This window comes from Clavelina lepadiformis, chromosome 2, assembly GCF_947623445.1.
Source record: "Clavelina lepadiformis chromosome 2, kaClaLepa1.1, whole genome shotgun sequence".
Taxonomy (NCBI): Eukaryota; Metazoa; Chordata; class Ascidiacea; order Aplousobranchia; family Clavelinidae; genus Clavelina; species Clavelina lepadiformis.
The window spans coordinates 24,443,591-24,466,341 of NC_135241.1; the positions used below are offsets into that span (position 1 = coordinate 24,443,591).

Here is a 22,751-nt window from a genome sequence, read left to right on the forward strand (position 1 = left end):
CTCAGAAATATATAAACGCAACCAACGGATAGTACTAACTCTATCACCCTTTGCATAACAGAACTTTTCATACTCATAAAAGGAATTCCACTGAAACACATCAAAATTAAAAAAAAATTCATCCGTTGTTATCTCAGAAGCGTGTGAATGCGTCCCTGGTGTTGTATCTTGTTTTAGACAGGAAAGAAATCTGCATACAGCTTATTGTTGTCATTTTTAGTTTTTCGATTATTCTGTATTCAGACGGTTTTACTAACTTCTAACAACTAACTTGCAATTAACATAGTTGCCATACTTCATTACTTTGCCATTGTTTATGAAACTTAAGTAAGTTTAAGTAAGTTTGAGTCCTTCTACATCAGAGAGATAACGCTGAATGAATGACACAAGACAGTATCACTTCCTTTGAGTAACTAAAGCAATTTGCAATTCATAAAGTTTTACTTCCTTATTCTCTTGATATGTGCTAAAAATAATCACTTTAATGTCATTATGTGAAACAGCTTTGATTATTAACCACAATTTAATTAACTTAACCACCACATAGTAATAAACAGAAATCCAATATTTTGGTAGCAGCAGCATGTTCTTTATTATATTTATAAAATAAAATACAGGTATTATTTTAGCTACACGGCACAGATGCGAAAACCAAAAAGGTTTCATTTCAGGCCCAAAACTAGATTCGCTTTTACGTTATTACACCACTTTAACAATTCTTTGTGACTAAATGTTCCGAGATCAAAGCAAAAATAAGGTATAGTTGACAGATAAAAGTAGCATGGTATATCGACATTAATCAAACATCTACAAAGAGATGGTAAAGTGTTTATTTAAATATTGTGACTAAGTTGAAATATAGGCCTACAGCAGATATATTGAAAAAAATTAATGCATTCATAATTATTTTTAAACTGTAGGTGACCGACCAATAGAAAATCAATAGTGTGTAAAATACAATACAGCTCCAAGTTCTGAGCAAACGTAAAACTGAGACAAAGATTTATTGCATTACAAATTTATATGATAACCCAGATAGCACGTCGCTCGAGGGCCGACGTCGAGCCGTTAGCTTGCTTTTGGCGGCCCACAAACGATAATCGCTGAAGGGCCAACTTCTTTTTGTCCAGCGGGCCTAGGTCGGGTAGGGAGCAACAAAATCTTTGTCGGACCTCGGTCGGCGCGTTAGCTACGATCTCCTACGAGCCGACTTTGGGCCTACCAACAATCTCTAACACACAGGGTTTTTATGCAGTTCAGCAAAAAGTTTATTTTTTCAAATTTGAAAGTTCCCTTACCAGCAAACACAATATTTTATTATAATCACTATCATCATCCGCTATCATCACTTGTAGAAGATGAGTCGAAATTCATGAAATACAATTGTCTGCGCGTGGCTTCATCTTTCCGCCCTTTATCTAAAACATTTTTGTAATGAAATATATTGCATAATGTTTGTTAACTATCTACAAAATTAAAAATGCGAAGTAAAACGTTCTGCAATACATGATATGAACATCACACACGCATGCCACACAGCTTACCCAACTTGTTCTTCATTCTTTTTAGCCGTCCCCCTTCCCTATCACTAGCATTTTTTAACCATTTCTTGATCTCGCAGATACTCTCTGCTTCCTTAATACCCGATTTCTTGGCAGCATCTAGAGTATAATGACATAAAAACAAAATACTGGAGTAAACATCATCGACAGATAATAGTAAATAACACTCACAATACATCTTAAAACAATTAAGAAGCGGTAAGCAACCTAAAAAATCAAAACATGACTAAGCAAAACCATCAACACTCAATTTCGACTTATTCACCTATAACAGTTTTTGCGAGTTGTGATGAATGCATTCCTGTCTTATGAGTATGACCCTTTCCCATCCAATTACAATTGGTTGCCAGTTCACAGGTCAACAATTTGCTCAACATCATGCTGATAACATCTTTTGCTGTTATGCCACCTATTGTTTCTAGATAGGAAATCTAAAAAAAATCCTGATAAGAATCATTTGTTTGGCGGCATTATGTTACTGGTTACATGTCATGCTTTTACATGGAAGCATTATCAAAGTTGAAAAAATGTCAACATAGTCCCCCATAGCAATTAGATAAAAGAGATGAAAATACTCAATATTCGTATTATTATCAGTAACTTGCATATTAACCTACATGTTGCACTTACAAAAACACGCGCTTGTGATTTCTCTGCTAGCAGTGATTCCACCCTATCAAAATCCTCAAATGAATCTATCGGCAAGTTGAAGTGTTCCACCGAAGAAGTGGACGGTATCTGCCCTTCCACAAATTGGCGATGAAGAGACTGGAGCATTACACTGTTTTGTTTTACTTGTCCCCAAATTCTTTCAAGTAAGAGAATAGTAGATGGTCTCTCGCTGTTCAAATATTTGCGCAACATCACCAAGAGCTTGTGACACATGATAATTGGTAGCCCACCAAAGAGTTTTACAAAACCACTTTTACTTTACTCCTTTTTACATGCAATTATTCCGGGAAAATTTATTTAGTTCTGTACAACTTAAACTTACCGTTCTGTGGGCAATTGATGTGACGCACTTGCCTGTACATCAGTTTCTTGAGAAGTCACAGAACTGCAAAAAACATGAAGTGTGTATTGTTAGTATTAAATGCGACATTTAGTGAAATACGCATATTATAATGGTCTGATACGGGCACGACAAATAAAGATTGCAGTTAGTACAGTACTGGAAATATTGCATGTCAAATTTGTTTACCTTGCAACTAAAATGGGTGTTGTAAAAGAAGTATTTGCACTGCCAAAACAAAGAAATTGGTAGCATAGCTTATCACTTCTAAATTTTGAAGATAAAATACTTTCATTTTTTTACCTTAAACATTAATGTAAAGATTGGTAACTTTTATATGTAGCCCATAACTATTTTAAAAAATTACATATTATTTATAATAACAGCAATATCGAGAATAATGTATACAGTACTTCCTCGATTATCCGGTCAAGTTGGGTCAATATTTTCAAAAATCTGACCGGATAAGCAAAAAAAACGGATAATTGAATTTGTATTTTTACCGAGCACGCACGCAAATCGCCGCCATGGGCCTGACACCCGCTATGAGACGAAGCCTCGATCAGAAGGACGCGGGCGATCCGCGACGCGCGCAAGACGAATTCTTTACGCCACAATTCCGGAGCGCTCCAAAAGCGACCGGATTCGGCGATGGGCTCATCCCGCTTCACTCGCCGTTACTGAGGGAATCCTCGTTAGTTTCTTTTCCTCCGCTTAGTAATATGCTTAAATTCAGCGGGTAGTCTCGTCCGACCTCAGGCCGAAATGTAAGAGACGTCACACGTGCCGAGGATCGACGACGTTCGCGATCGATCGCGGCGACTTGGCGAAACGAGGACACCTCTTCGAGGTCGATCCGCCGCCGCCGCGCTCTACGATCGCGTGCCGGACCCTTGCTGACTTCGACGGGACGGCGGAGACACAGGTCTCCGTCCGACTCCGCATTCGCCCGGGCGACGGGCGCGCCGGGATTGCTTTTCAGACGACCCTGAGGCGGGCGTGGTCCCGGGATTAACCCGAGGCCGCAATTCGCGTTCAGAACGTCGATGCTCAATGTGTCCTGCAATTCACACTAATTCACGCAGCTAGCTGCGTCCTTCATCGACTCGCGAGCCGAGTGATCCACCGCCAAGAGCCATCATCGTTTATCGTTTCAGCTTCTACGAAGCAGTCACAGGTTTGAATGTGAGCGCCGAGCGGACGATCTGACGACCGTCACTTGAAACCGCGGGGGTACTCGACGCCCGTGAAAGACTTGTGCCTTGTCGAGCGCCTCAACGGGCGCGTCTTGACCTCGACAAGCGCGAGAGGCGGCCGGTTTCCCGGCGACGCCGCCGCAGCTCGAGCGGGAGCCTCCGTTCGTTTCGATAATGATCCTTCCGCAGGTTCACCTACGGAAACCTTGTTACGACTTTTACTTCCTCTAAATGATCAAGTTAGATCGTCTTTTCGGACACCGGTTCGGCCGTTGCCAGCCGCTCCGGGTCCAATCGGAGGACCTCACTAAACCATTCAATCGGTAGTAGCTACGGCGGCGGTTCAACGTCAATTGAAAAATAAAAACCAGAGTAATCTCACGCATATGATAGTTGCAAGTTCAATCATGCGAAGTAAAACAACCTCCCAAAGTCATTGATCACTCGGCCGGATAATCGAATGCCGGTTAAACGAGGGACGGATAATCGAGGAAGTACTGTACCTTCTTTCCTGGGTGTTAGGCATTTCTGGAACAACAGGTGGTGGTGTTGAATGTTGTAAAAACAATTTTTTCCTTTTGGGTTTGGATTGGTCTGATTCCCAGTGGTTACTGCAGTAAATATGTTCACTAATGTGCAAATCACTACTTTAGACAGTCATAACATGTATAATAATAATTAATCAGGTAATTTATCAAGCATTTGCACTTTGTTTATTTCATCATCCAAGGTCAATTCTGTTTACTTTACCTGGCATCATTGTCAGAATTTGATTCTTCAAGTCGAGATGGAGGTCGAATTCTGATAAAAAATATGTATATGTTTTTGTTTCAACAAAATATTTGAAAAATGTGCGAGTTTGAAAACTGTAGACTTCATTACAAATAAATTATGTAATGTATTTAGTCAGATATTTTTAGTTGTCAAATGCTACTCACAGAAAACCTATCTTCATTGCTTAAATTGCTAAGTGTCCAACCGCATAATTGTTTTTTTATCTGACTTACTTCCTTTTACTTTCAACGTCGGTAGTGTCTAAATCTTCTGAGCAGATATGAGTTGCATTTACTGCTTTTTCACACTTTTTTCTAGCACTCTTATAATTATCTGGGAATAATTAAAAAACATGTTTAATTTAACACAGGCGATTGATCCATTGAAACAAAGCAAGTAGGCTTTGCTTTACAACAAATTTAAATATAACTACCCGTTTCCTTCAAGATTTTAGCAGCAAATTGATTCCAATCTCCACATGGTGGAATTCCTTTTTCTACTGCCCTGCAAACAGCTGTTCCCTTGATTGCACCTTTAGGGGGCCAGAAGCAAGTTATTCCATCCTTTGTAGCCTTTATCCATGACTTATGAACGACGGCGACACTGTCTTCTTCATAGAAGTGCACAATTGCAAACTTTTTATCACTCATTGTTAATAAATATTCCTAATTTCCTATGTTATAAAGAATCAACTTTGGTGAAAAACATGAAACATGACAAACTTGATTTGACAAGCACTTTTTTAATTCACCCACAAAAATTAAGAATGGTTAATATACATCATTTAAGTTTTACGCAGAAATCAATCTTTCAGCTGACACCATAAGCTATATTTTTGGTCGTACATGCAAAATAGTTTTAAATACTTAAACTATTATATCATCACGTGTCAAATACAAACCTAAATAGCTAATGAATATATATATAAGTTAATGAAAACATGCAAATAACATTACAAAAGCGGTATAGAAACAAATTGACTTTTGTTGGGTAGCAATACACATTTTGAACAAACTTCTTTTAGATTTATCACACACAGACGATTATTTAGATCTCGTACAGACCAGATGTTCAGTCTGCTTGAATGAACTGGATAGGAAAAAAAGTTATCCTTTACATAAAATGTTTGGCAAACAAGCTGGGTTGAGTTATTATAGAACAAAATATTTTGAATTAGATAAATGCTTTCCTGTACTTGTACACAGTTATCTGGACTTTTAGTACGTAAAACATAATCAGATACGTACAGTTCATGGTATTGCATACAATCATTAACATCTATGTCTGCAGGCAGAGGTCCTGTACAGTGTCTTTTTTTGTAATGTGTGCCCTTAGTTTTGTTTGCTTTAGTGAAAGGCCTATGCATTTTCTCTGATAACCGCCGAATGGCCTGAGGTAGTGGTGCATGGGGCTTCCTTAAAAGCCTTTTGAGTGACTGCAAATAATTTTCAAATGGAAAGCTGCAAAATGAATGAAGTGGTCCAAACTGCTCAGCATGCTTAGCTAGATGTGTAAGTGCGTGAACATTATATATTATTTGATCTGATCCATATAAATTACTCATGTGTTCAATAAATACAAGAAGAAGTTCACCAGCATAATTACAAAAATTAAAGCAAAGAGTGGGACTGCATAAAATGGTTATGCTTACATGTAACAGCATGAAATTGTCATATAACGAGCTAGGCAGCTTGTCACGAAAAACAACTGGGCCTGAATACAAAAGAATTGTACGAAACTCAGTTGCTTTCCAACGATCTAACTCTGAAAGCGATCTACCTTTTCGAAGAAATTCTCTGGGTAAAAACTCTTTTAGCATTTTTAAACTGTCAGAAATGGACGAGAGAATATTGCCGCCAAGTCTTGTTTTCAATGGACCACTTGTCCATAAACACAACAATTTTCTTATAACTCCAAGGCATACAAGATGCATATAATCAAGTGGAAATTGTGACACCATTCCTATGTTTAATAGCGTCAAACATGATTCTCCGTGTTGGGTGATCTTCATAAGCCATTTCTTTAAACTTTACGTCAGTTCTTGGAGCGAAATTCGAAATTTAGTGGATGTCTTTTATATGCCAAATGGTTTGAAATATAGGCTATACTTTTGTTGAATATTGATTTATAATCCTGAAACGGAAAACAACCTGCCTTAAGCAAATGACGCAGCAGTAGGCCTAGTCGAAAAACACACGTAGGCTACGTGACTAAGGCCATTAGCCTATACCAAACTCTTTACGTAGCCTAGCGTGCAGACAAAGATGCACATCAACCGATCAACGAGTCTCGTGCATGTGTATGTTTCATGATAAGATCTAATCGAACTGCAATTGGTGCATATAACATTTGGATTTGTATCAAATCTCTAACCACTTATCAGCAGCAATACTATATAACAAACCGAACTATAGTTTAAAATCCACCAAAAAACAATTTTTGCCTGCCTTCATATCTTTTAAATGTTACATCCTCAATCCAAACTATTGTATCGTAGGCCTATGTAAAAACTGTTAACTATAACCAACTATATCCTATCGCATTGTTCAAACTAGACGGCGTACTGGCTGGCGACGATCAATAGATAGCCTCAAAGCAGTAAAAACATTAAAATGATATCGATTTGATAACTTAGAAATAAATGTTTATTTAAGTGTTAAACAAAAACTCAGAATAAACAAAGAAGTATAATACGTGTTATATTCAAAATATCTGAATAAAAAAGCCAGGGGTGTTATTACTATAGGAATTACTATAATTATTATAATTGTTACCAACATTTAGTGATAAAACCTTTCCGACTGTTACGAACCTCATTAAATAATAACATTTATATTTTAAAAATATTAAATAAAACTAACTTATGTATGTTTAATCATTATTTTGTTCTAAACGGTTTTACGGCATCATCTAACATCACTAATGGACCTCCGTCGGCCCGACAAAGATCTTTTGGACAGCGTAAAAACACCGTGTCTAGCTTGCTACCCATTAGCGGCAGAGGAGCTACAATCGCTATAGCGAGAATAGCTCGTTGTAGCTGTCGGGCCGACAACTACGTGCTATCTGGGAAAATCTACAAAAGTTATGACAGTTTCTGACTAGCCACCATTGGAAGCTAAATCAAAACAGTCACATAATTTTGTATTACATTACCTAGGAAATGATACATCTCGCAAGATCTAAAGCAAACACGCCAAAAAAATGCTTCATTAAATTTCTGCAAACCAGTTTCATATGACAAAGCAGATTTCAATCAACACACAGCGTTTACTTGCCATAGTAATATACAATATATGTTCTAAAGCAATCCAACAAAACTGACAAACGTTTTGACCACATAACAACTTTCATGCAAGGAAGTGAACACAACAAATATGGTTCATTACTTGCCATTGCACATACTGCCAAGATTGGGCAGTAAATATCAACGCAATACACTAAAAAAAGCGGTTAAATATCAAACATAGTGGAAACATTTTCAAAGCTTAAGGTGTACAGTGTTTCTGCTTACCTAAAAATTTCAAGTCATTAAAACGTACTGTTTGTTATTACAACAAACAGGAACCAAAAGAAAACAAATAACATAGAACTAAGTGCTTTGTTGTCCATGTATGAGAAGCTTGAAGAAAAGTGAAATCTTGACATTGCTTGCAAATCAGCTTCTTATAGGCTGGTGATTCGTTGCTAACGGCTTTCAATGTTTTCATATGTTCTATTGCTGTCTGGGTGAGCACGACTGTGAAGCTACAGATAGTGAATAGTTTACTTGTTTTAACTAATTTTAGAAGCTATTTATTGATTATTCTTTGGAAGCACAGTCTACTTAAAACAAAGCTGGTTTATGTGTCCCACCCCCATATTGTTGGATCTTGAGGCACTGATAACTTCATCCGAACAGCCTTCAACATTTTTGTAGTTTCTAGAACAACTTGCAACATTTCCTTGGTTGCGAGGCTGCAAAGAAAGAAAATGGAAATGTTTTTACTCTGTTCTGGTATCTGAGTTTGATTATTATTAATTTCAAATAATTATTTTTAAATCATTTTCCTCACTTGAGCATTAGCTTGTGGAGCACTGATGACATTTTGATAAGCACCTTCAATATTCTCATATTTTCTTGAACTACTTACTACATTTCTTTGATTAATCGACATGACAACATAATCTGGCTCCCTCTTGGTTGTTAGATTCTGCACACAAGACAACATAACTTGCATTGTCTGTTCATAAAAAGTATGAAACTACACCCTTTTAACATTGGTTATGCCACAAGTCTGAATGATTAATAAATACCAAAATTAATGGTCGATTTCAAAAAAATTATGACTTGGAACCACTTAACAACTGTAGAATTCCAAGCTGATAATTATGTTTAAAAATCAATTCAAATTTCCAGTTGTGACGTTGAAGTTTCATTTCTCTACAACCAAATAAATACAACACAAGAAGTCTCTTTTTTGTATCAACTAATATTAGCAGTTTTAATCAGTAAGCGAAAAGAAAATTACCACATGACCGGGAGTTCCCACTTTCATCGCAAGGCAATTATTCTCATCTGAAAATTCAAAATGCAACAGCATTATGGATCTTTAGTCATTTAACATGATTGATCAAAACAATTTTTGACAAGAGGTATTTTTTCTAAATAACATTCTAATCTAATAAGACATGCGATCAATTTCTTGCCACATTATGTATTTTTCTTGGCCATTTTGGTGTATTATAAACATGTACAGATATGCTTAGATCGAAATATTGTATTTACTCAGGGACTTAGTAATTTGAAGTTCATTTGTGTTATTGGGTACATCTGCAACAACAAAACAGCAGGTAGAATAACCTCACATACTTTACTTTGTATGTGCTGCTACACATTTATTATCACCAACTACAGAAAGCCACAAAAAACATTCACACAGCCCCGACATGTTTGTATTTAGTCAAAATAAACCTATTGAGACAATTGAGTTCAACACTGTGACTACTTTTGTTGTACAATTAGTTGACGTTGGCTATAACCCCGTAATCTGTTATTATGCTACTACCAAATGAGGTGTGAATTAGAACAATTGCACATATTATAAGATGCCTTTGATTTGAAGGTGCATGTAATAATTTAAAAAAAATACCATTGTTTAGAAAGCGTATAAAATGATCAGTGTGCTAAAATACTGTACTATTTTGGGAGTATAAAACTGTTGTCTTGCAGAGGTTGTTGCACTGCTTGTCAGTCTTAACTTATGATATTCGGACTTAATTTACCTGCCGAATTAATGATCTGACTCCGTGGTTGCGTGCGGTTAGAATTCTCTAACCTAACGTTTTACTAGCCGAAAGCTCTTACGATTAACAGATACAGTTTCTCAGAAACGGTCCTTTATTGTAGGAACTGTACAGGTTCCGAATATGACACAATCACAAACTTAGCATTCACCATTTAACACAAGTCTAACGAATTACAATTAACACGACTACCGTAATACGTTCGTACGATTCTATATCTCTCCGTCTCTGAGCGGTTACTCGCGTATCAGCTCGAGTTTATAAAGCGGAGCGATGTGAGCGGGATTATTTAACATAATATACACGAACATTTCAGTATGCGCGAACGATAAAATAAAGCGTTGGGCAATGGGGATTATTTTCAGTTAAAACTCGGATGTTATGAAATCACCTTGTAACGTACTAAACGGCGCTTTCACATAAAGTTATTTAGAGAAAGTTTCCAAATATTAAGCGACAATTGCAGTTTCATCAATAAACAATACTTCAATAAATAACTGGCAAATTCTTTCCCACGAATGATATAAAGGTATTAAAAATGCCTCCCAGGCCACTACAGTCTTATCAACGAAAGAGACTCAAAAAAGTGATCATAACTACCAGATGTACCTAATTACTGAGCAACAGGACTTAGCGGCTTGTATTGCGGCTAGTAATTTTAGAGCATAAGGTACTAGTCAAATAAATTTATTATTGTAGAAAAAATATAAAAGGCTTTCTCGATTTGAATCCTGCACAAAATATTCTCAAAAAAATAGAAACCATTTCGAGCAAATATAGCACAAGATCAAATTATTTACCACCAAACAGGCCATAGTCAATATAAATGAAACTGATTTACTTTCATTTCCCATCTTAGTTCCTCTTCTCCACCTAAATATTGCATATGCTGCGACAATTATAAAAATGATGGCAGCACAACCACTGATGCCAATGATTGCTCTTATGGAGAGTCCAGGAGTAGGAGGAGGTTCATCAGCAACTATGATGTGGAAGATGATTTGGACATTATCAGGAAAAATATCCTTGTTTGAAGATTTCACAGTGAGTGTGTATGTTCCATTGTCTGAGCTAGTGACCTGTGTAAATGAAGTAAATAAGTAAATGTTATGTAAAAAATATAGATGTGTTGTATCGAACACGAATCTGAATATTACTCATGAACCTCAACCATTGAATCTAAATGTCAGCGGCAGATTTGGGACAAATATTTTTCGTGTGATACACTGATTCAACAAGACACTCAGTTTATGCATTTAACACCGTCTAAAACAATATTTGTTAAAATCGAATTCAATACTGAGTTAGTTTACTCACCATCAAGATAAACAGTGAACTACCAAGCCTTTCTTAAATGAATATCATGCTATTGTGCGTTAAAACCCTAAAATACCTCATTTTTGTAGAATTCAAAAGTTTGTTGATCACCATCAGAATTAAAAGTCATTGATCCATCACTTGCTGCTACTTGGTCTGAGATAGAAAACAAATTATAAACAGTTGAGTAAAGAAACAAAACAAAAGAAGCAAAGCACTTTACTGAGATAACCTTTTTGTTAATTTTATAACAAAAACAGAAGAGTATAATCAGAAAGTGCAACAAAGAAAAGAAGCACTAAATGTTGCAAATCAGGGTGCATAACAATAAACCAACCACACTACACGAATGCGTAACTCTAAAAGTAATTCCCCTTTAATGAAACTTGTACCAAAAAATCCAAACAGCAAAATCCAGTTCTGTTTTTAAAGTAAAACCTCCCAATTGCAGAATTGTAAAGTTTTAACATACGCTGTAATTCTTTATAAAATCTGAACAGCAGTGGTTAAAAATCTGTACTGCTTTGTTATTTACAAATTAAATTGTATCATGTGGTCCCAGAAGTTTATACATTGCGAGACTTTTTCATCAGCTTTAAGGGACAAAACTTTATATTATTATTCTGCTTTGTTTGGAAAGATACTTCGCAGCAATACTTTGTTTATAAACCTTATAACGCTGTACATGTAAAAACACATCAGAGATTGGGATTATAAAGATAAGAGGGGCAAGAAACCTCACCACTTCAAGGTTAAGTTAACTAATTCATGTTGTCAGTAGTTCAAAAGCATTAGTGAAAAATCGAAAACACATATTTTATCTGGTTTGCATAATCCAGTAATAAATTAAATTTCTATATTTTAATAGAAAAGTTACTAAAGTTTTTCAATTCATGAAATTTCATACTGCTGTTCCAAACATACCATTTTTGGTCAATGATGCAAACTGAGACCTTGGAATTGAGTAAAACACAACAGAACAACTCGCATTATTTTGTCCAACGCACCAACCTATACAATCATCACTGGTGGTAGCAGTGTCTTGCTGTGGAGCATCTGAATCAACATTCAAATTATTTTCTGTACCATCTAAAACTAACTATATAAGAACCATTGTTATGCACCAAAAAAAACAATATAAAAACTTTGGATACTAGTTTAAAAAAATAAAACAGTCAGCATTTAATCACTAATAAACTATAGAAAAACTGTTAGATACAAAAACTGCTTTTGAAAAAACTATGTTGTAAATATTTTTACTTTCCTAAGAACTGGTTGTCAAAAACAAGTTTAATTCCCATTAATAAAGTAAATCCACAAACAGTTAGAAAGGATTAAAGTTATGTGTATCATCATACTCACATAAAACATCCAGTGTATATTCTGATGATCTTCCACTGTTAGGATAGAGATCAGTATAAGAAGTGACAGCCTGACATGAGACTACTTTGTTGTTGTCACTTCTTTGCAATGAAGACAATGTGAATGGTTCCCCCTTTGAAAGTAAACGCGATCATTATGTTACAGTTCATTAATGTGAACGCTTTTCAAAAAAACAAAAATGAAATTTTGTTGACAAATAAGTTGTCACTTCTTCGTAATAACGGCGATATAATTGGTTCATTCTTTGTGTATAAACATTGTCATCATGGTATAATCATGTTGTTGTCATGGCTTTTCAAATAAAAGCACAAAAAATATTAGTTAAAAGTTGAACAACAGTTAAGCTTTGGCTGCGTTACTTTCGGCTCTGAATCTAGTACTTAAAATTTTAGCAAATTAAAAATATCAAGTACTTTAAACATGTGATGATTCTTAGTTTACCAGACAAAGAAAGTTTGATAAAGTTAAACAAAGAAAGCTACAGCTACACGATCCTCCATATCAAGTAATGAGTTTAACAACCACTACAAAGTGGGGGATTGAAGCACAAGCAATGATCATAAAAATTAAAATCACCTTGGTTATCGAAAAACTATTTCCTCCAACATAGAATTGAGAAGTCTTTCCAGCAGGAATGACATCATCGTAACTACAAGTCAGAGTCAAATCATTTCCTTCAACCACAGTCAGTTTATTGCCATCAATTGAACTGCTTGCAAGGGATACACTGGGTGCTGAAAAAAATGTAGTGTTATAATGGAATGAAAGTATGCTCTAAACACATTTTTACAAAAGTAGAAGTGTTTTAAACATAGTAAAGCAATGCAGTTAAAAACGGAAAAAGAATGTTGAAGATTTAAACAAATGTATGAAATTATAATAAAATTTGCGTTTATTAATAACAATAGCTGGTTCAATGGCAGTCAAAGGTAGGTCATCACCAACCTGATCAACCCAAATCTAATTAGCTGACCATCAACAAAAGTCTATACTGTAACAAGGTAATCTACAATATGCTTGGCACTGTAGGGTTATTTCATAAAAAGCAGATTGTAATGTTATAAATTGCAGTTTTTACTAACATGGTTGTAATACTCCACTTTATGTAATAAATATACAACTGCATTAAACTTACATTTACTTAAGTCAGGAAACTGCATTGACTGGAGCTTATCGATCAAAAAATTAGACATAAAACAAAGTCGGAGGTTTTATTGTTTTGTATTCTTCTTACTCATTTCCCAACATTTTAAATCTCCCCCCCACCCCCCAACATAAATATACAATAACACTGAACACTGAATTTAGTAATATTGAATATAATCTTATGTCATACTGGCCCAGAAGCAATAAACCCGAAATCCTTCCCATTTTTTTCAATTCCTTCTTCGGTGAACCAAGTAGCTCCAATTGAAAGTTAATGACTCCAGACAATGAGTGATTACAAAGCAACATAAAATTGAAAATAACAAACCTGTCCAACATTGCAGATTATCCTGACCACTCCATTCTGCTGAAGCCAGACAAGTAGTGTCACTAGATGTCAGCATTGTACCATTTGAGTAAAACAACTTTCTTCCATTAGAACAAGCAAACTTTCCTGGTGAGTTGAATATTCTAGAAGTTGCAGCCACAATAACACCATTTGAAAGAGAGACATTACAATCTGTTGATAATCATATAAATTATGCATGGTACAGGCTAATTGTTCAATTATTTTAATTTTCAAAGACAAAGACTTTTGTATCATACTTATTTGAGTTTGAATTAGAGGCTTTTACAAAAACCTTAATTGATCTGGCAACTGTTGTATTTGTTATAATTACAAAGCTTTTTCGGCTGACTTCATACGGCATTGTATTTTCAAGATTTACTGGCCTACTCACAAACTATTCATGTGGTGATGAATACGTAAAAACTGTGTTAAAAGTAGTTTACGTATGTGTTTTGCATAAAAAAAAAAGATGTTGATGGTGGTAGTAAATGGGAATTTTATGATGCAAGTAAAAATGATAAAACATCTAAATCAGTTGTGTTACAACAAACAACACATCTGTTTTAAAAAAGCTTCAGTGAAAGCTGTTGGAACACTAGCAGATGATATTGTTTGATAAAAGATGGGATTTATGTGGTGAACAACATTTGCTTTAATATCGCCATTTCATTTGTAAATGTTTGCGCTATGATGCATTTTTATTCCTATACAAGTATTTTATATCTGTATTAACAAACTAGAGGTATCTATACATTAACTTTGAAGAATAAATGAGCATTAATGAATAAAAATATGTTTTTTTACTTTTTATGGCAAGATTCAAAGACTGCTTCTCAACACCAGCACTATACAGTTGGACCTCATAACCATCTTCTTCAGTTTTCAGCTGTGCAATGGTGAGTTGTGTGGTGAAGCTTGATGCTGACGTTGAAGTCGCGCTGATTGAAATAAGCACATTAAGCCATTGAAGAATAACATTAAGCTAACATTTAATTTGAAAGTCTACTCCATTTGTATTTGTGTAACATTTGTAATATTACACAAAATTATCCAACAATTTCAATTGGAGATTAATATAAGGTTAGTGGATTAATATGTTTTAAGTTAACGCAATTTAAAAGTCAATCACTTAAATGACTGCAAGAAAATGGCATTAACTGCTGCACCATAAAATCACCTGACAGTTATTCGATTGAAGCCCTCATCAAGACTGCGAACAATAGGATATGGAGCATAACCTACTTGAGCAACCGGGGTCTGTAAATTAAATGTAAGAATTCCATAAACTGATAATAATCATAACAGTTAATAAATTATCCTGCTTGTGTAATCTATACATGTAGATACTAACGTTGTTTAAAAAAAGATTTGATTATTACTGTAAACGAACTCAGTAGTCAAATACTGAACTCATAACTAGGAACTCGAAATAATGTCATTAGTAATGACGAAATGAGGTAGAAATACCTAGAAACCCAACAGTTTATAACTCAGGATTCACATTAACCCTAGTACAATGTACCATGCTTTACATTACAACAATATTGCCGATCCATCAAGTTATATATCCTGAAATAACACTATGGTAATATTTGCTACAACGTTTCCAGTTCAACAAAACCAAAAAGTTAACTTGAGTTTATCCATCCCATTAAATTTCCAGGAAACAATCCAGGTTCGTCCTAATGAATTTTGTGTTGGTGAAGCTGTAGCAGTGATAACCACAGTGGAGTTGGTTGCTTGTACAGGGTGAGTTGTATTTGTATTTGTAGTTTTGTTAAATGTTATAGTTTCAGGTTTAGAACTTTTATGTAAATAAAAAATGAGCAATATGCTCACATACTTTATTAAGCTTCCAGGAAAGTATCCAGGTTTCATTGTTTGAAATGGCCGATGATGATATCGTAGCTGTGGCAGTGATGACCACAGTGGAGTTGGTTGCCTGTATAGGGTGTGGTGCAGTGAGAGGTGATATGTATTGTCCTTGTATTATCATAGCTGTTTGTAGAAAAACTGTAAAAGGAGTGTTACAACACCATTTAAAGATCTGAGATGTCAAACATATCACCACACAAAGGTTCCAATTTGGTCTACAAGATGATTTCGTAAAAAGTTATCGATCGTTAATGTCTGAGCTGGGCAGCACTTGTTTAAAAATTGCTCATTATAATTATAATTCAATATAAAATTTGACATTCCATTAAAAACTAAACAGAAACGATTCTACACATTGCACCACACTTACTTGCAACTGCAATCATGTCCATAAAATGAAATGTGTTGATGAACTTCATGCTAAGTTTGCTTTATAGTATGTCAAGAAGGATGCCTTTGGCAATGATAGATGGTAAAAAAATAATGAATATTCTTATCAAATTCTTGATGAAAATGTAATAACAGGCTATTGCTGTTAAACTTTAATCATATTTTTGCATTTTTTTCACCAGTATTTTCTATTTAAAAATTATTTTATCCATAACAAAGCTGTAAAATCTTGAAAACATTAAAATCAGTAATTGCAAGTATTTTAATGTGACAGTGGAAACTAAAGTAAGAAGTAAATGACAATGAGGTAATGTTTTGTAACAATCTGATCATAGTTTCGGTAATGTTTATATCACTCTGTCACAACGAGACACAAGTGTTTAATCGTTTTAAAGCAATTCTCCAGTGTAAATTGCCCAATTATACTTCCGCAAGTTTGTTCAAGTAAATACTGACCTGCTATAACTACTCAATTCAACAATGTATTTGAAGATTCCTGTTTCATGGTCAAATATGATCATGTCCCAAATAAACAATTATCTTAATTCGATCATTAAACAGTAAAATTACTCACACTACTCAATTCAACAATATTTCATCAACTCATTGGTCCTTGTTGTGAGACCGATGTCAAAAAAGAAATTACCCAAAGCAGTTCATAAACAAAATGCAATTTTACAAACCTGGGAGCATAAATCTCTGACAATAAGCATCCAGCCAGGACCAAACAGGGACTTACACTAGCTCACTTGCAACAGAAGCTACTCTAAATGAGAGTTTAAGCAAGTATCAAGACATGGGTCAGTAAGTAAGGTATTTCAAGTTTCAAATATCCAGTACTTAGCTGGTACTGACAGGCTTAAGGAAATTATGACACAGCATTCTCATTGTGTGATAAACACGTTGTTGAGAAAATGTTGGCCATGCTGTGATGCAAATTTTCATTGTATTGTTTGTTTTCGCAATTGACTGTGGGGAGCGAAGTTATGATGCTAACCTCGTTGTAGACTGGTTATACAAAAAATAATACGCTCACAGACAATGAACGAGAAAATGGTGAAGGCTGTTGAAGCTTCGATAGCATTTATTTATTTATTTACATAGTTCAGCTGCTAATTATGAGTTTTGCAAGCGCTGAGCGCGGTAGTTTCTTGCTCAGTGGTTGCATTTTTCACTGTAACACCATTCGCGCATTTTGCCTTGCTAAGTGAAAATTGTAACAAATAATTTGGTTTTGTTCAAGGGAATTCCCCGAAAGCAATTTTGATTATTTTTAAAGTTTGTAATTAGTAAATTGTAACACCAAATCCACCTAAACACTTGTATGGTTGATTTAGTCACCACAGATTAGTGATTACCATCTTAACAAAACTTTTGCATTATTAACTGAAAAGGTTCAATTTTGAACTGGCTTTTGTGTTTTCTGGTAATCTTATCTTGTCACTTCAAACCTAGACAACATCGAAAAGCATCGAATGAAAACAATCGCTGTATCTAATCTTGGAAAGACACCGCTGTATCTAATCTTGGAAAGACACCGCTGTATAATATCGTTGAAATAAACACAAGCACAAAATTGCATAGCACAATAATTTCTCAATTAGCCTACGCTATCAGTCGCGTATTTAATAATTTAATTAGTTTTAAACTTTGCTTTGTCGAGTTCATCAAGCTCAACTATTAACCTTAAAACCTAATAGTCCTGTAGAATTTGGTCTAAAAATGGGTCAACCTAGAAAAAATTCTTATAAAGACTTATTATATACTGTTGGAAAGATAATTTTATCAGCTTTTCAATGATAGGTTTTGTCATTTTTTTTTACCTTGGGGAAAAAAAGTTATGACCAAAAACGTGCCAAGGGGTAAAAATTGAAATTAGGGAAAAAAATTTAACATAAAAATATGAACAAAAGGCTAAAAACTAATGAATTATCAACAGAAAAGCAGGATATAGATGCAAAAGGTATAAATGAAAATAAAAATAGAATTATAGGCCTATATCTGTTTAAGGGAGTAAGAGTGAGCAAGACGGGGGGGGGGGGGGGGGGGGGCGGGGCACCAGTAGAGCTATCGTTGTTCGTTATAACTTCATTATGTTATTGTTTACTTACTATGGTCAGTTTTATTTACCTTGCTTGTTTTTTTAGATAATGCTTAGTCAAAAAGAAACAGCAATTTGTGTTAAGTGTAGAAAAGGCTATCGAACTGGTGATTCACTGTGTCATGTTGGAGCTTATTTCTGCGAGAGTGATAGTACCATACACCCTTTGGACACTATAATTGGTCATGCTTTGAAACTGGATTGTGAAACGCTGGTCGCAACTTTGCAGAAAAATAAAGAAAATGGCCATATTACGTACATCCACACATCATGCCGTAATTTCTTGAGAAACCATGCGAGATCCAAGAAACGTCCAGCCTCAAGCACTAAACAATCCAGTAGCAAGAGAGTATCGACCCGGTCAGATCAACAGTCGTTTGACTTTAAAAAGCAGTGTTTTTACTGTGGATATAGTTGTATGTTTGATGAACGGCACCCTGATCGAAAAAAATTTGAAGAGGTGCGGACAAAATCGTCAGGAATATATTACGTAACACTTGCTTTATGCCAAAGTAGAGACGATGAACTTGCTAAAACTGTTCAGGCACGACTGCTTACTGCATACGACCTGGTGGCTGCTGAAGCCAGACACCATGTACCATGCAGAACAAGGTTTGAAAATCCTGCACAGTATTCAACACCTGGTCGTCCAACATCCACTGAAAAAATGACATTGTTTAATGCTGCGTCATCTGTTAAATTTAGGAGTGAGTTGGCGCCCGGAGAGCAGAGTGCCTTGGAGAAATTGTATGACTCAGACAGTCCTTCTGATCATAATAATGACAGCATTGGGCATAAGATGATGGAATTCTTCACGGAAAAAAGGAGCAGCTCACACGGGAATCACGTACATCAGCTCTGTGGTTGAGCTATGTTAATTACGTTTCAGTTGTGCAGGAGTTTATTCGAGCAGAGAGAACAAGCGACTGGTTACTACACATTTCTGCGTCAAAAAGCATGCTGAACCTATTTGCTGCCACAGGCCACAACAATTATGCAAAAACATGTCGCCTGTATCTTCAAACAGTTGCAGAATTGGAAACAAGTCACCCAGATATCTACCAGCAATTTATGTACGGTAATCACACCGTCAGGCGTTCTAACAAACAATGGGCAGGAATCTGGACTGATTTGTCTATTGAACAGATTCTCATGAAATCTCTAAAAGGAAAAGGCGGAGTCATCGACAAGGGCATCACCCATAATTTATTAAGGGTGTAGACTAAAACCATGCACAGGTGTGCAGAAGTGACAGATGCACTCAGTACAGTCACGTCATTGTCAAATTCTGATGATAAACACAAAGAGGCATTTGCTGGAAGAATCAAACGTGATAATGATGATTTTGAAAAAGTACAAACCTGGTTTCGTTCACACAATCCATTTAAAGTTGGAGTTCAGCTTATGGCTCTAGACTCAGGGTTGGTTGATGACAACAACAGTGTGACCTGTGACCGAGCTGAGGAGATAGGGGCGTCTATCCAAGCTGAACTTGATGGTAAAACCTTTGCCAGCTATTCCTTCAAGAGGAAGAAGCAAATACGTGCTATACAGAGCCTTTATTCCCGTGTGAAAATTGACCATGATACTATCACAATTGATCCATTAATACTCTTTTTGAGATTGGTTGTTGTCATAGAGAGAAAGCCAGAAAACGAAATTGCAGACTACGTCTTCTACGAGTTATCACCGTACCCAATGTCACTGTTCAAAGATGGAGTTCTACGAACTGCGCAAAAATCAAAACTAAAGTCACACATCTTGGACAAAGTTAAAATGACTAAAGAACCGGACTCCACAAAAATTATTGATGGCGGTGCCTTGTTGTGGTGTTGTGACTGGAAGAAGAATGAGAAGTTCCATGAGATCTTCAAAAAGTACATCAGTTTTCTTCAGCATTTGCGCGCCAATGTTATTGTTTTTGATGGCTACAGGGTGTCAACCAAAGATTCGACCCATCAAAAACGCTCGGGTACGACGTCTCAAACTGTTGAATTAAATAATCAAAATCCTTGCCCAACTGAAAGGAACATCTTTTTCTCAAACTATACAAACAAACAAAGATTTGTGGTGGCTTTATCGAAACAACTGGAGTTGAATGGTTTCAAAGTTCATTTGTGCCCTAGTGATGCAGATACAACAATCGTTCAAGTTGCTTTTGATTCGGTAGGTGGGACACCTGTAACTGTGTACTCCGACGATACTGATGTCCTTTGATTGCTAGTGCATCATGCTATGCACCGCGACTATCCTGATATCTTCTTGAAAAACATTACAAGAGGGAAAAACTGCCAGCAAAGACAGTGCTGCAGAGTTAGAGATATTATTGCGAAGGTAGATGTTATTGTTTTGGAGTACTTGTTATTCGCTCATGCATTTACGGGCTGCGATACAACTTCAGCAGTTCATAAATTCGGCAAGATATATGTATTTGAGAAGTTGAAATCAAGCAGTTTGCGAATTGTTGCCGATGTTTTCTACGAAGACGACGTGTCTCCAGACCAAGTTGGCAGGGCTTCGATACGGTTCTTCGTATTTTTAAACTCGTCTACGTATACTTTATCGCAAATCAGGAAACAGAAGTACGAGGAAATGGTCATGTCTAATCGTTCTCACGTTGATCCAGCTCTCCTTCCACCATCACCACGAGCTGCATATCACCACGGCCTCAGAGTATATCACCAGCTGAAAGTTTGGAGAACTTTAAGCAACTCAGATTTGAAACCCTTGTCATGGGGTTGGCAAAAGAAAGATGACATGTTTTCTCCAGTGATGACGGATGTAGCTGCTGCACCAGAAGATGTCTTGAAAATCATTCGATGTAGCTGCAAGGGATCATGTAACAGACGCTGCTCTTGTCGGAAAGCGGGCTTAACATGCACATCGTCATGCAAGGAATTTTGCGGAATGACATGCACAAATACTACAGTCGTGTTTGATGACGAATTGGGAGAAGAAGAGAAACATTTTATGGATGCGTTTGCATGATTTTGATTGAAATGTGTTTATATTTTATTAGAACTTAAAACTGTAAATATCGTTTTTACATCTTTACAGTTGGTTTAACCCTAGCAAGACCGGGCTTTTTTGGCACTCCAGGACTGGGGGTGTACAGAGTTTTGGTGTATTTTTGTAACAAAATACCCTATGAAATAGCATTTTAACTAAATACATCTTCACTACGTCTTAGATAACTTTTATGTGTTGCTTACATGACCTTGCTTATAAAAGAAAAACCTTTTATTTCGGTGAAATCTCTCCTATTATCTCCGTCTCGGTCAACTTTTACCCCCTTAAACGTGTGATAAATACCTCTTAATAAAGTTATATTTTATTTTTTTGCTGTCCTATTGTTAGTTTGCTTTGCTGATAGTAATATTCCAATTTATGGTGTTGTATTCTGTTACGAAGGTATCGTATTTTAGCTTATAATTGTATTATAATGTTAGGCAAAATAGTGTTTTACCCCCTGGCACGTTTTTGGTCATAACTTTTTTTCCCTAAGGTAAAAGAAATGACAAAACCCATCATTGAAAAGCTGATAAAATTATCTTTCCAACAGTATATAATACGTCTTTATAAGAATTTTTTCTAGGTTGACCAAAAATTCTACAGTACTATAATGCCAAGTTATATTTTAACTCAAGTTTACCAACAGAGTAGTTTTCCTTCTTGTCACTAACCTGACTGCGTATCCTTGACAGCAACGCATAGAGTAGGAGTTCTAATAGTCCTATACTATGGACTAAACAAAAGACCAATGTACTTGCTTTGTGTCTTTATAATACTTGGTATGGTTCATGAGAATAAGGGCGGCTTATAATCGCGGAAGTAGGTGCAGTTTCGAACTTTCGGAAAGTTTAACGTTTCATGTTGACTTGATTCCACTCTATTTTTAGAAGAACGTCATTAAGTGTTTAAGAAATTCATATGCAACAGATAGGAGATTTGAAAACGTGATTAGCTGGCAGTTTTGTGCTTGTCCAAACACAGGTAGATTACAGTGTGTGTCGTAGAAGTTTATTGATTTCAACAGCCAACACTTGCAGTATATTTACATGGAAAGTCTGTGATTTAACATCATACTAGAACATGGAATGGGACCACAAAGGTTAAATTTACAAAACTTTAGAAACATTCCAATACCAAAAAATCATCATTGCATGTAAAGTAATTACAACAGCCACTTGACCACTTGCCTTTAATTTAACAAGTAAGATAAAAAATATTAAACTATTGTTACTTTGCTTAAATGATGCATGCATCTTATTTGCATGTTGTACAGAAATCATGGAAGTGCATGCAAAGTACATGCAAATTATTTTTAGAAAAATGATTATCAGTCAGCTACTATCACACA

At 35.7% G+C, this 22,751-nt stretch overlaps 3 protein-coding genes and 1 non-coding gene across 4 annotated transcripts; 1 reads left to right on the plus strand and 3 right to left on the minus strand.

Annotated features, from left to right (window-relative positions):
* Positions 1-1,034: 1,034 nt before the first annotated feature.
* On the minus strand, positions 1,035-2,832 carry LOC143445446 (uncharacterized). The gene is made up of 6 exons (XM_076944549.1): positions 2,764-2,832; positions 2,557-2,619; positions 2,193-2,403; positions 1,828-1,993; positions 1,545-1,661; positions 1,035-1,418 (listed from the first exon to the last, which is right to left on the minus strand). The coding sequence occupies exons 3-6, from the start codon at positions 2,337-2,339 to the stop codon at positions 1,333-1,335; spliced, it is 516 nt and encodes a 171-aa protein (XP_076800664.1). The 5' UTR covers positions 2,340-2,403; positions 2,557-2,619; positions 2,764-2,832; the 3' UTR covers positions 1,035-1,332.
* A 725-nt stretch (positions 2,833-3,557) lies between these two features.
* Positions 3,558-3,711, minus strand: LOC143447785 (5.8S ribosomal RNA). Its single transcript, XR_013114331.1, has one exon. It is a non-coding gene; the product is annotated as a 5.8S ribosomal RNA (ribosomal RNA).
* Positions 3,712-7,613: 3,902 nt separating this feature from the next.
* LOC143445445 (uncharacterized) lies at positions 7,614-16,525 on the minus strand. The gene is made up of 14 exons (XM_076944548.1): positions 16,271-16,525; positions 15,869-16,038; positions 15,203-15,282; positions 14,830-14,963; positions 14,005-14,196; positions 13,107-13,264; positions 12,510-12,642; positions 12,072-12,203; positions 11,224-11,303; positions 10,672-10,909; positions 9,056-9,102; positions 8,600-8,737; positions 8,400-8,501; positions 7,614-8,291 (listed from the first exon to the last, which is right to left on the minus strand). The coding sequence occupies exons 1-14, from the start codon at positions 16,317-16,319 to the stop codon at positions 8,232-8,234; spliced, it is 1,713 nt and encodes a 570-aa protein (XP_076800663.1). The 5' UTR covers positions 16,320-16,525; the 3' UTR covers positions 7,614-8,231.
* A 1,915-nt stretch (positions 16,526-18,440) lies between these two features.
* On the plus strand, positions 18,441-20,608 carry LOC143444974 (uncharacterized). The gene is made up of 3 exons (XM_076943765.1): positions 18,441-19,098; positions 19,191-19,583; positions 19,617-20,608. Exons 1-3 carry the CDS (start codon positions 18,441-18,443, stop codon positions 20,606-20,608), a joined length of 2,043 nt encoding a protein of 680 aa, XP_076799880.1.
* The last annotated feature ends 2,143 nt before the right edge of the window (positions 20,609-22,751 follow it).

Coding starts and splice junctions, on each gene's coding strand:
- LOC143445446 (XM_076944549.1), bottom strand. CDS start 2,339: ATGCTCCAGTCTCTTCATCGCCAATTTGTGGAAGGGCAGATACCGTCC. Junction 1,994..2,192: donor AATCACAAGCGCGTGTTTTT/GTAAGTGCAACA, acceptor GATTTTTTTTAG/ATTTCCTATCTAGAAACAAT. Junction 1,662..1,827: donor ACTCGCAAAAACTGTTATAG/GTGAATAAGTCG, acceptor ATTATACTCTAG/ATGCTGCCAAGAAATCGGGT.
- LOC143445445 (XM_076944548.1), bottom strand. CDS start 16,319: ATGAAGTTCATCAACACATTTCATTTTATGGACATGATTGCAGTTGCA. Junction 14,964..15,202: donor TTCAATCGAATAACTGTCAG/GTGATTTTATGG, acceptor TATTTCAATCAG/CGCGACTTCAACGTCAGCAT. Junction 12,643..13,106: donor ATAGTTTTTCGATAACCAAG/GTGATTTTAATT, acceptor TTACTTTCAAAG/GGGGAACCATTCACATTGTC.
- LOC143444974 (XM_076943765.1), top strand. CDS start 18,441: ATGCTTAGTCAAAAAGAAACAGCAATTTGTGTTAAGTGTAGAAAAGGC. Junction 19,099..19,190: donor GTCATCTGTTAAATTTAGGA/GTGAGTTGGCGC, acceptor ATTGGGCATAAG/ATGATGGAATTCTTCACGGA. Junction 19,584..19,616: donor AGGCGGAGTCATCGACAAGG/GCATCACCCATA, acceptor GGGTGTAGACTA/AAACCATGCACAGGTGTGCA.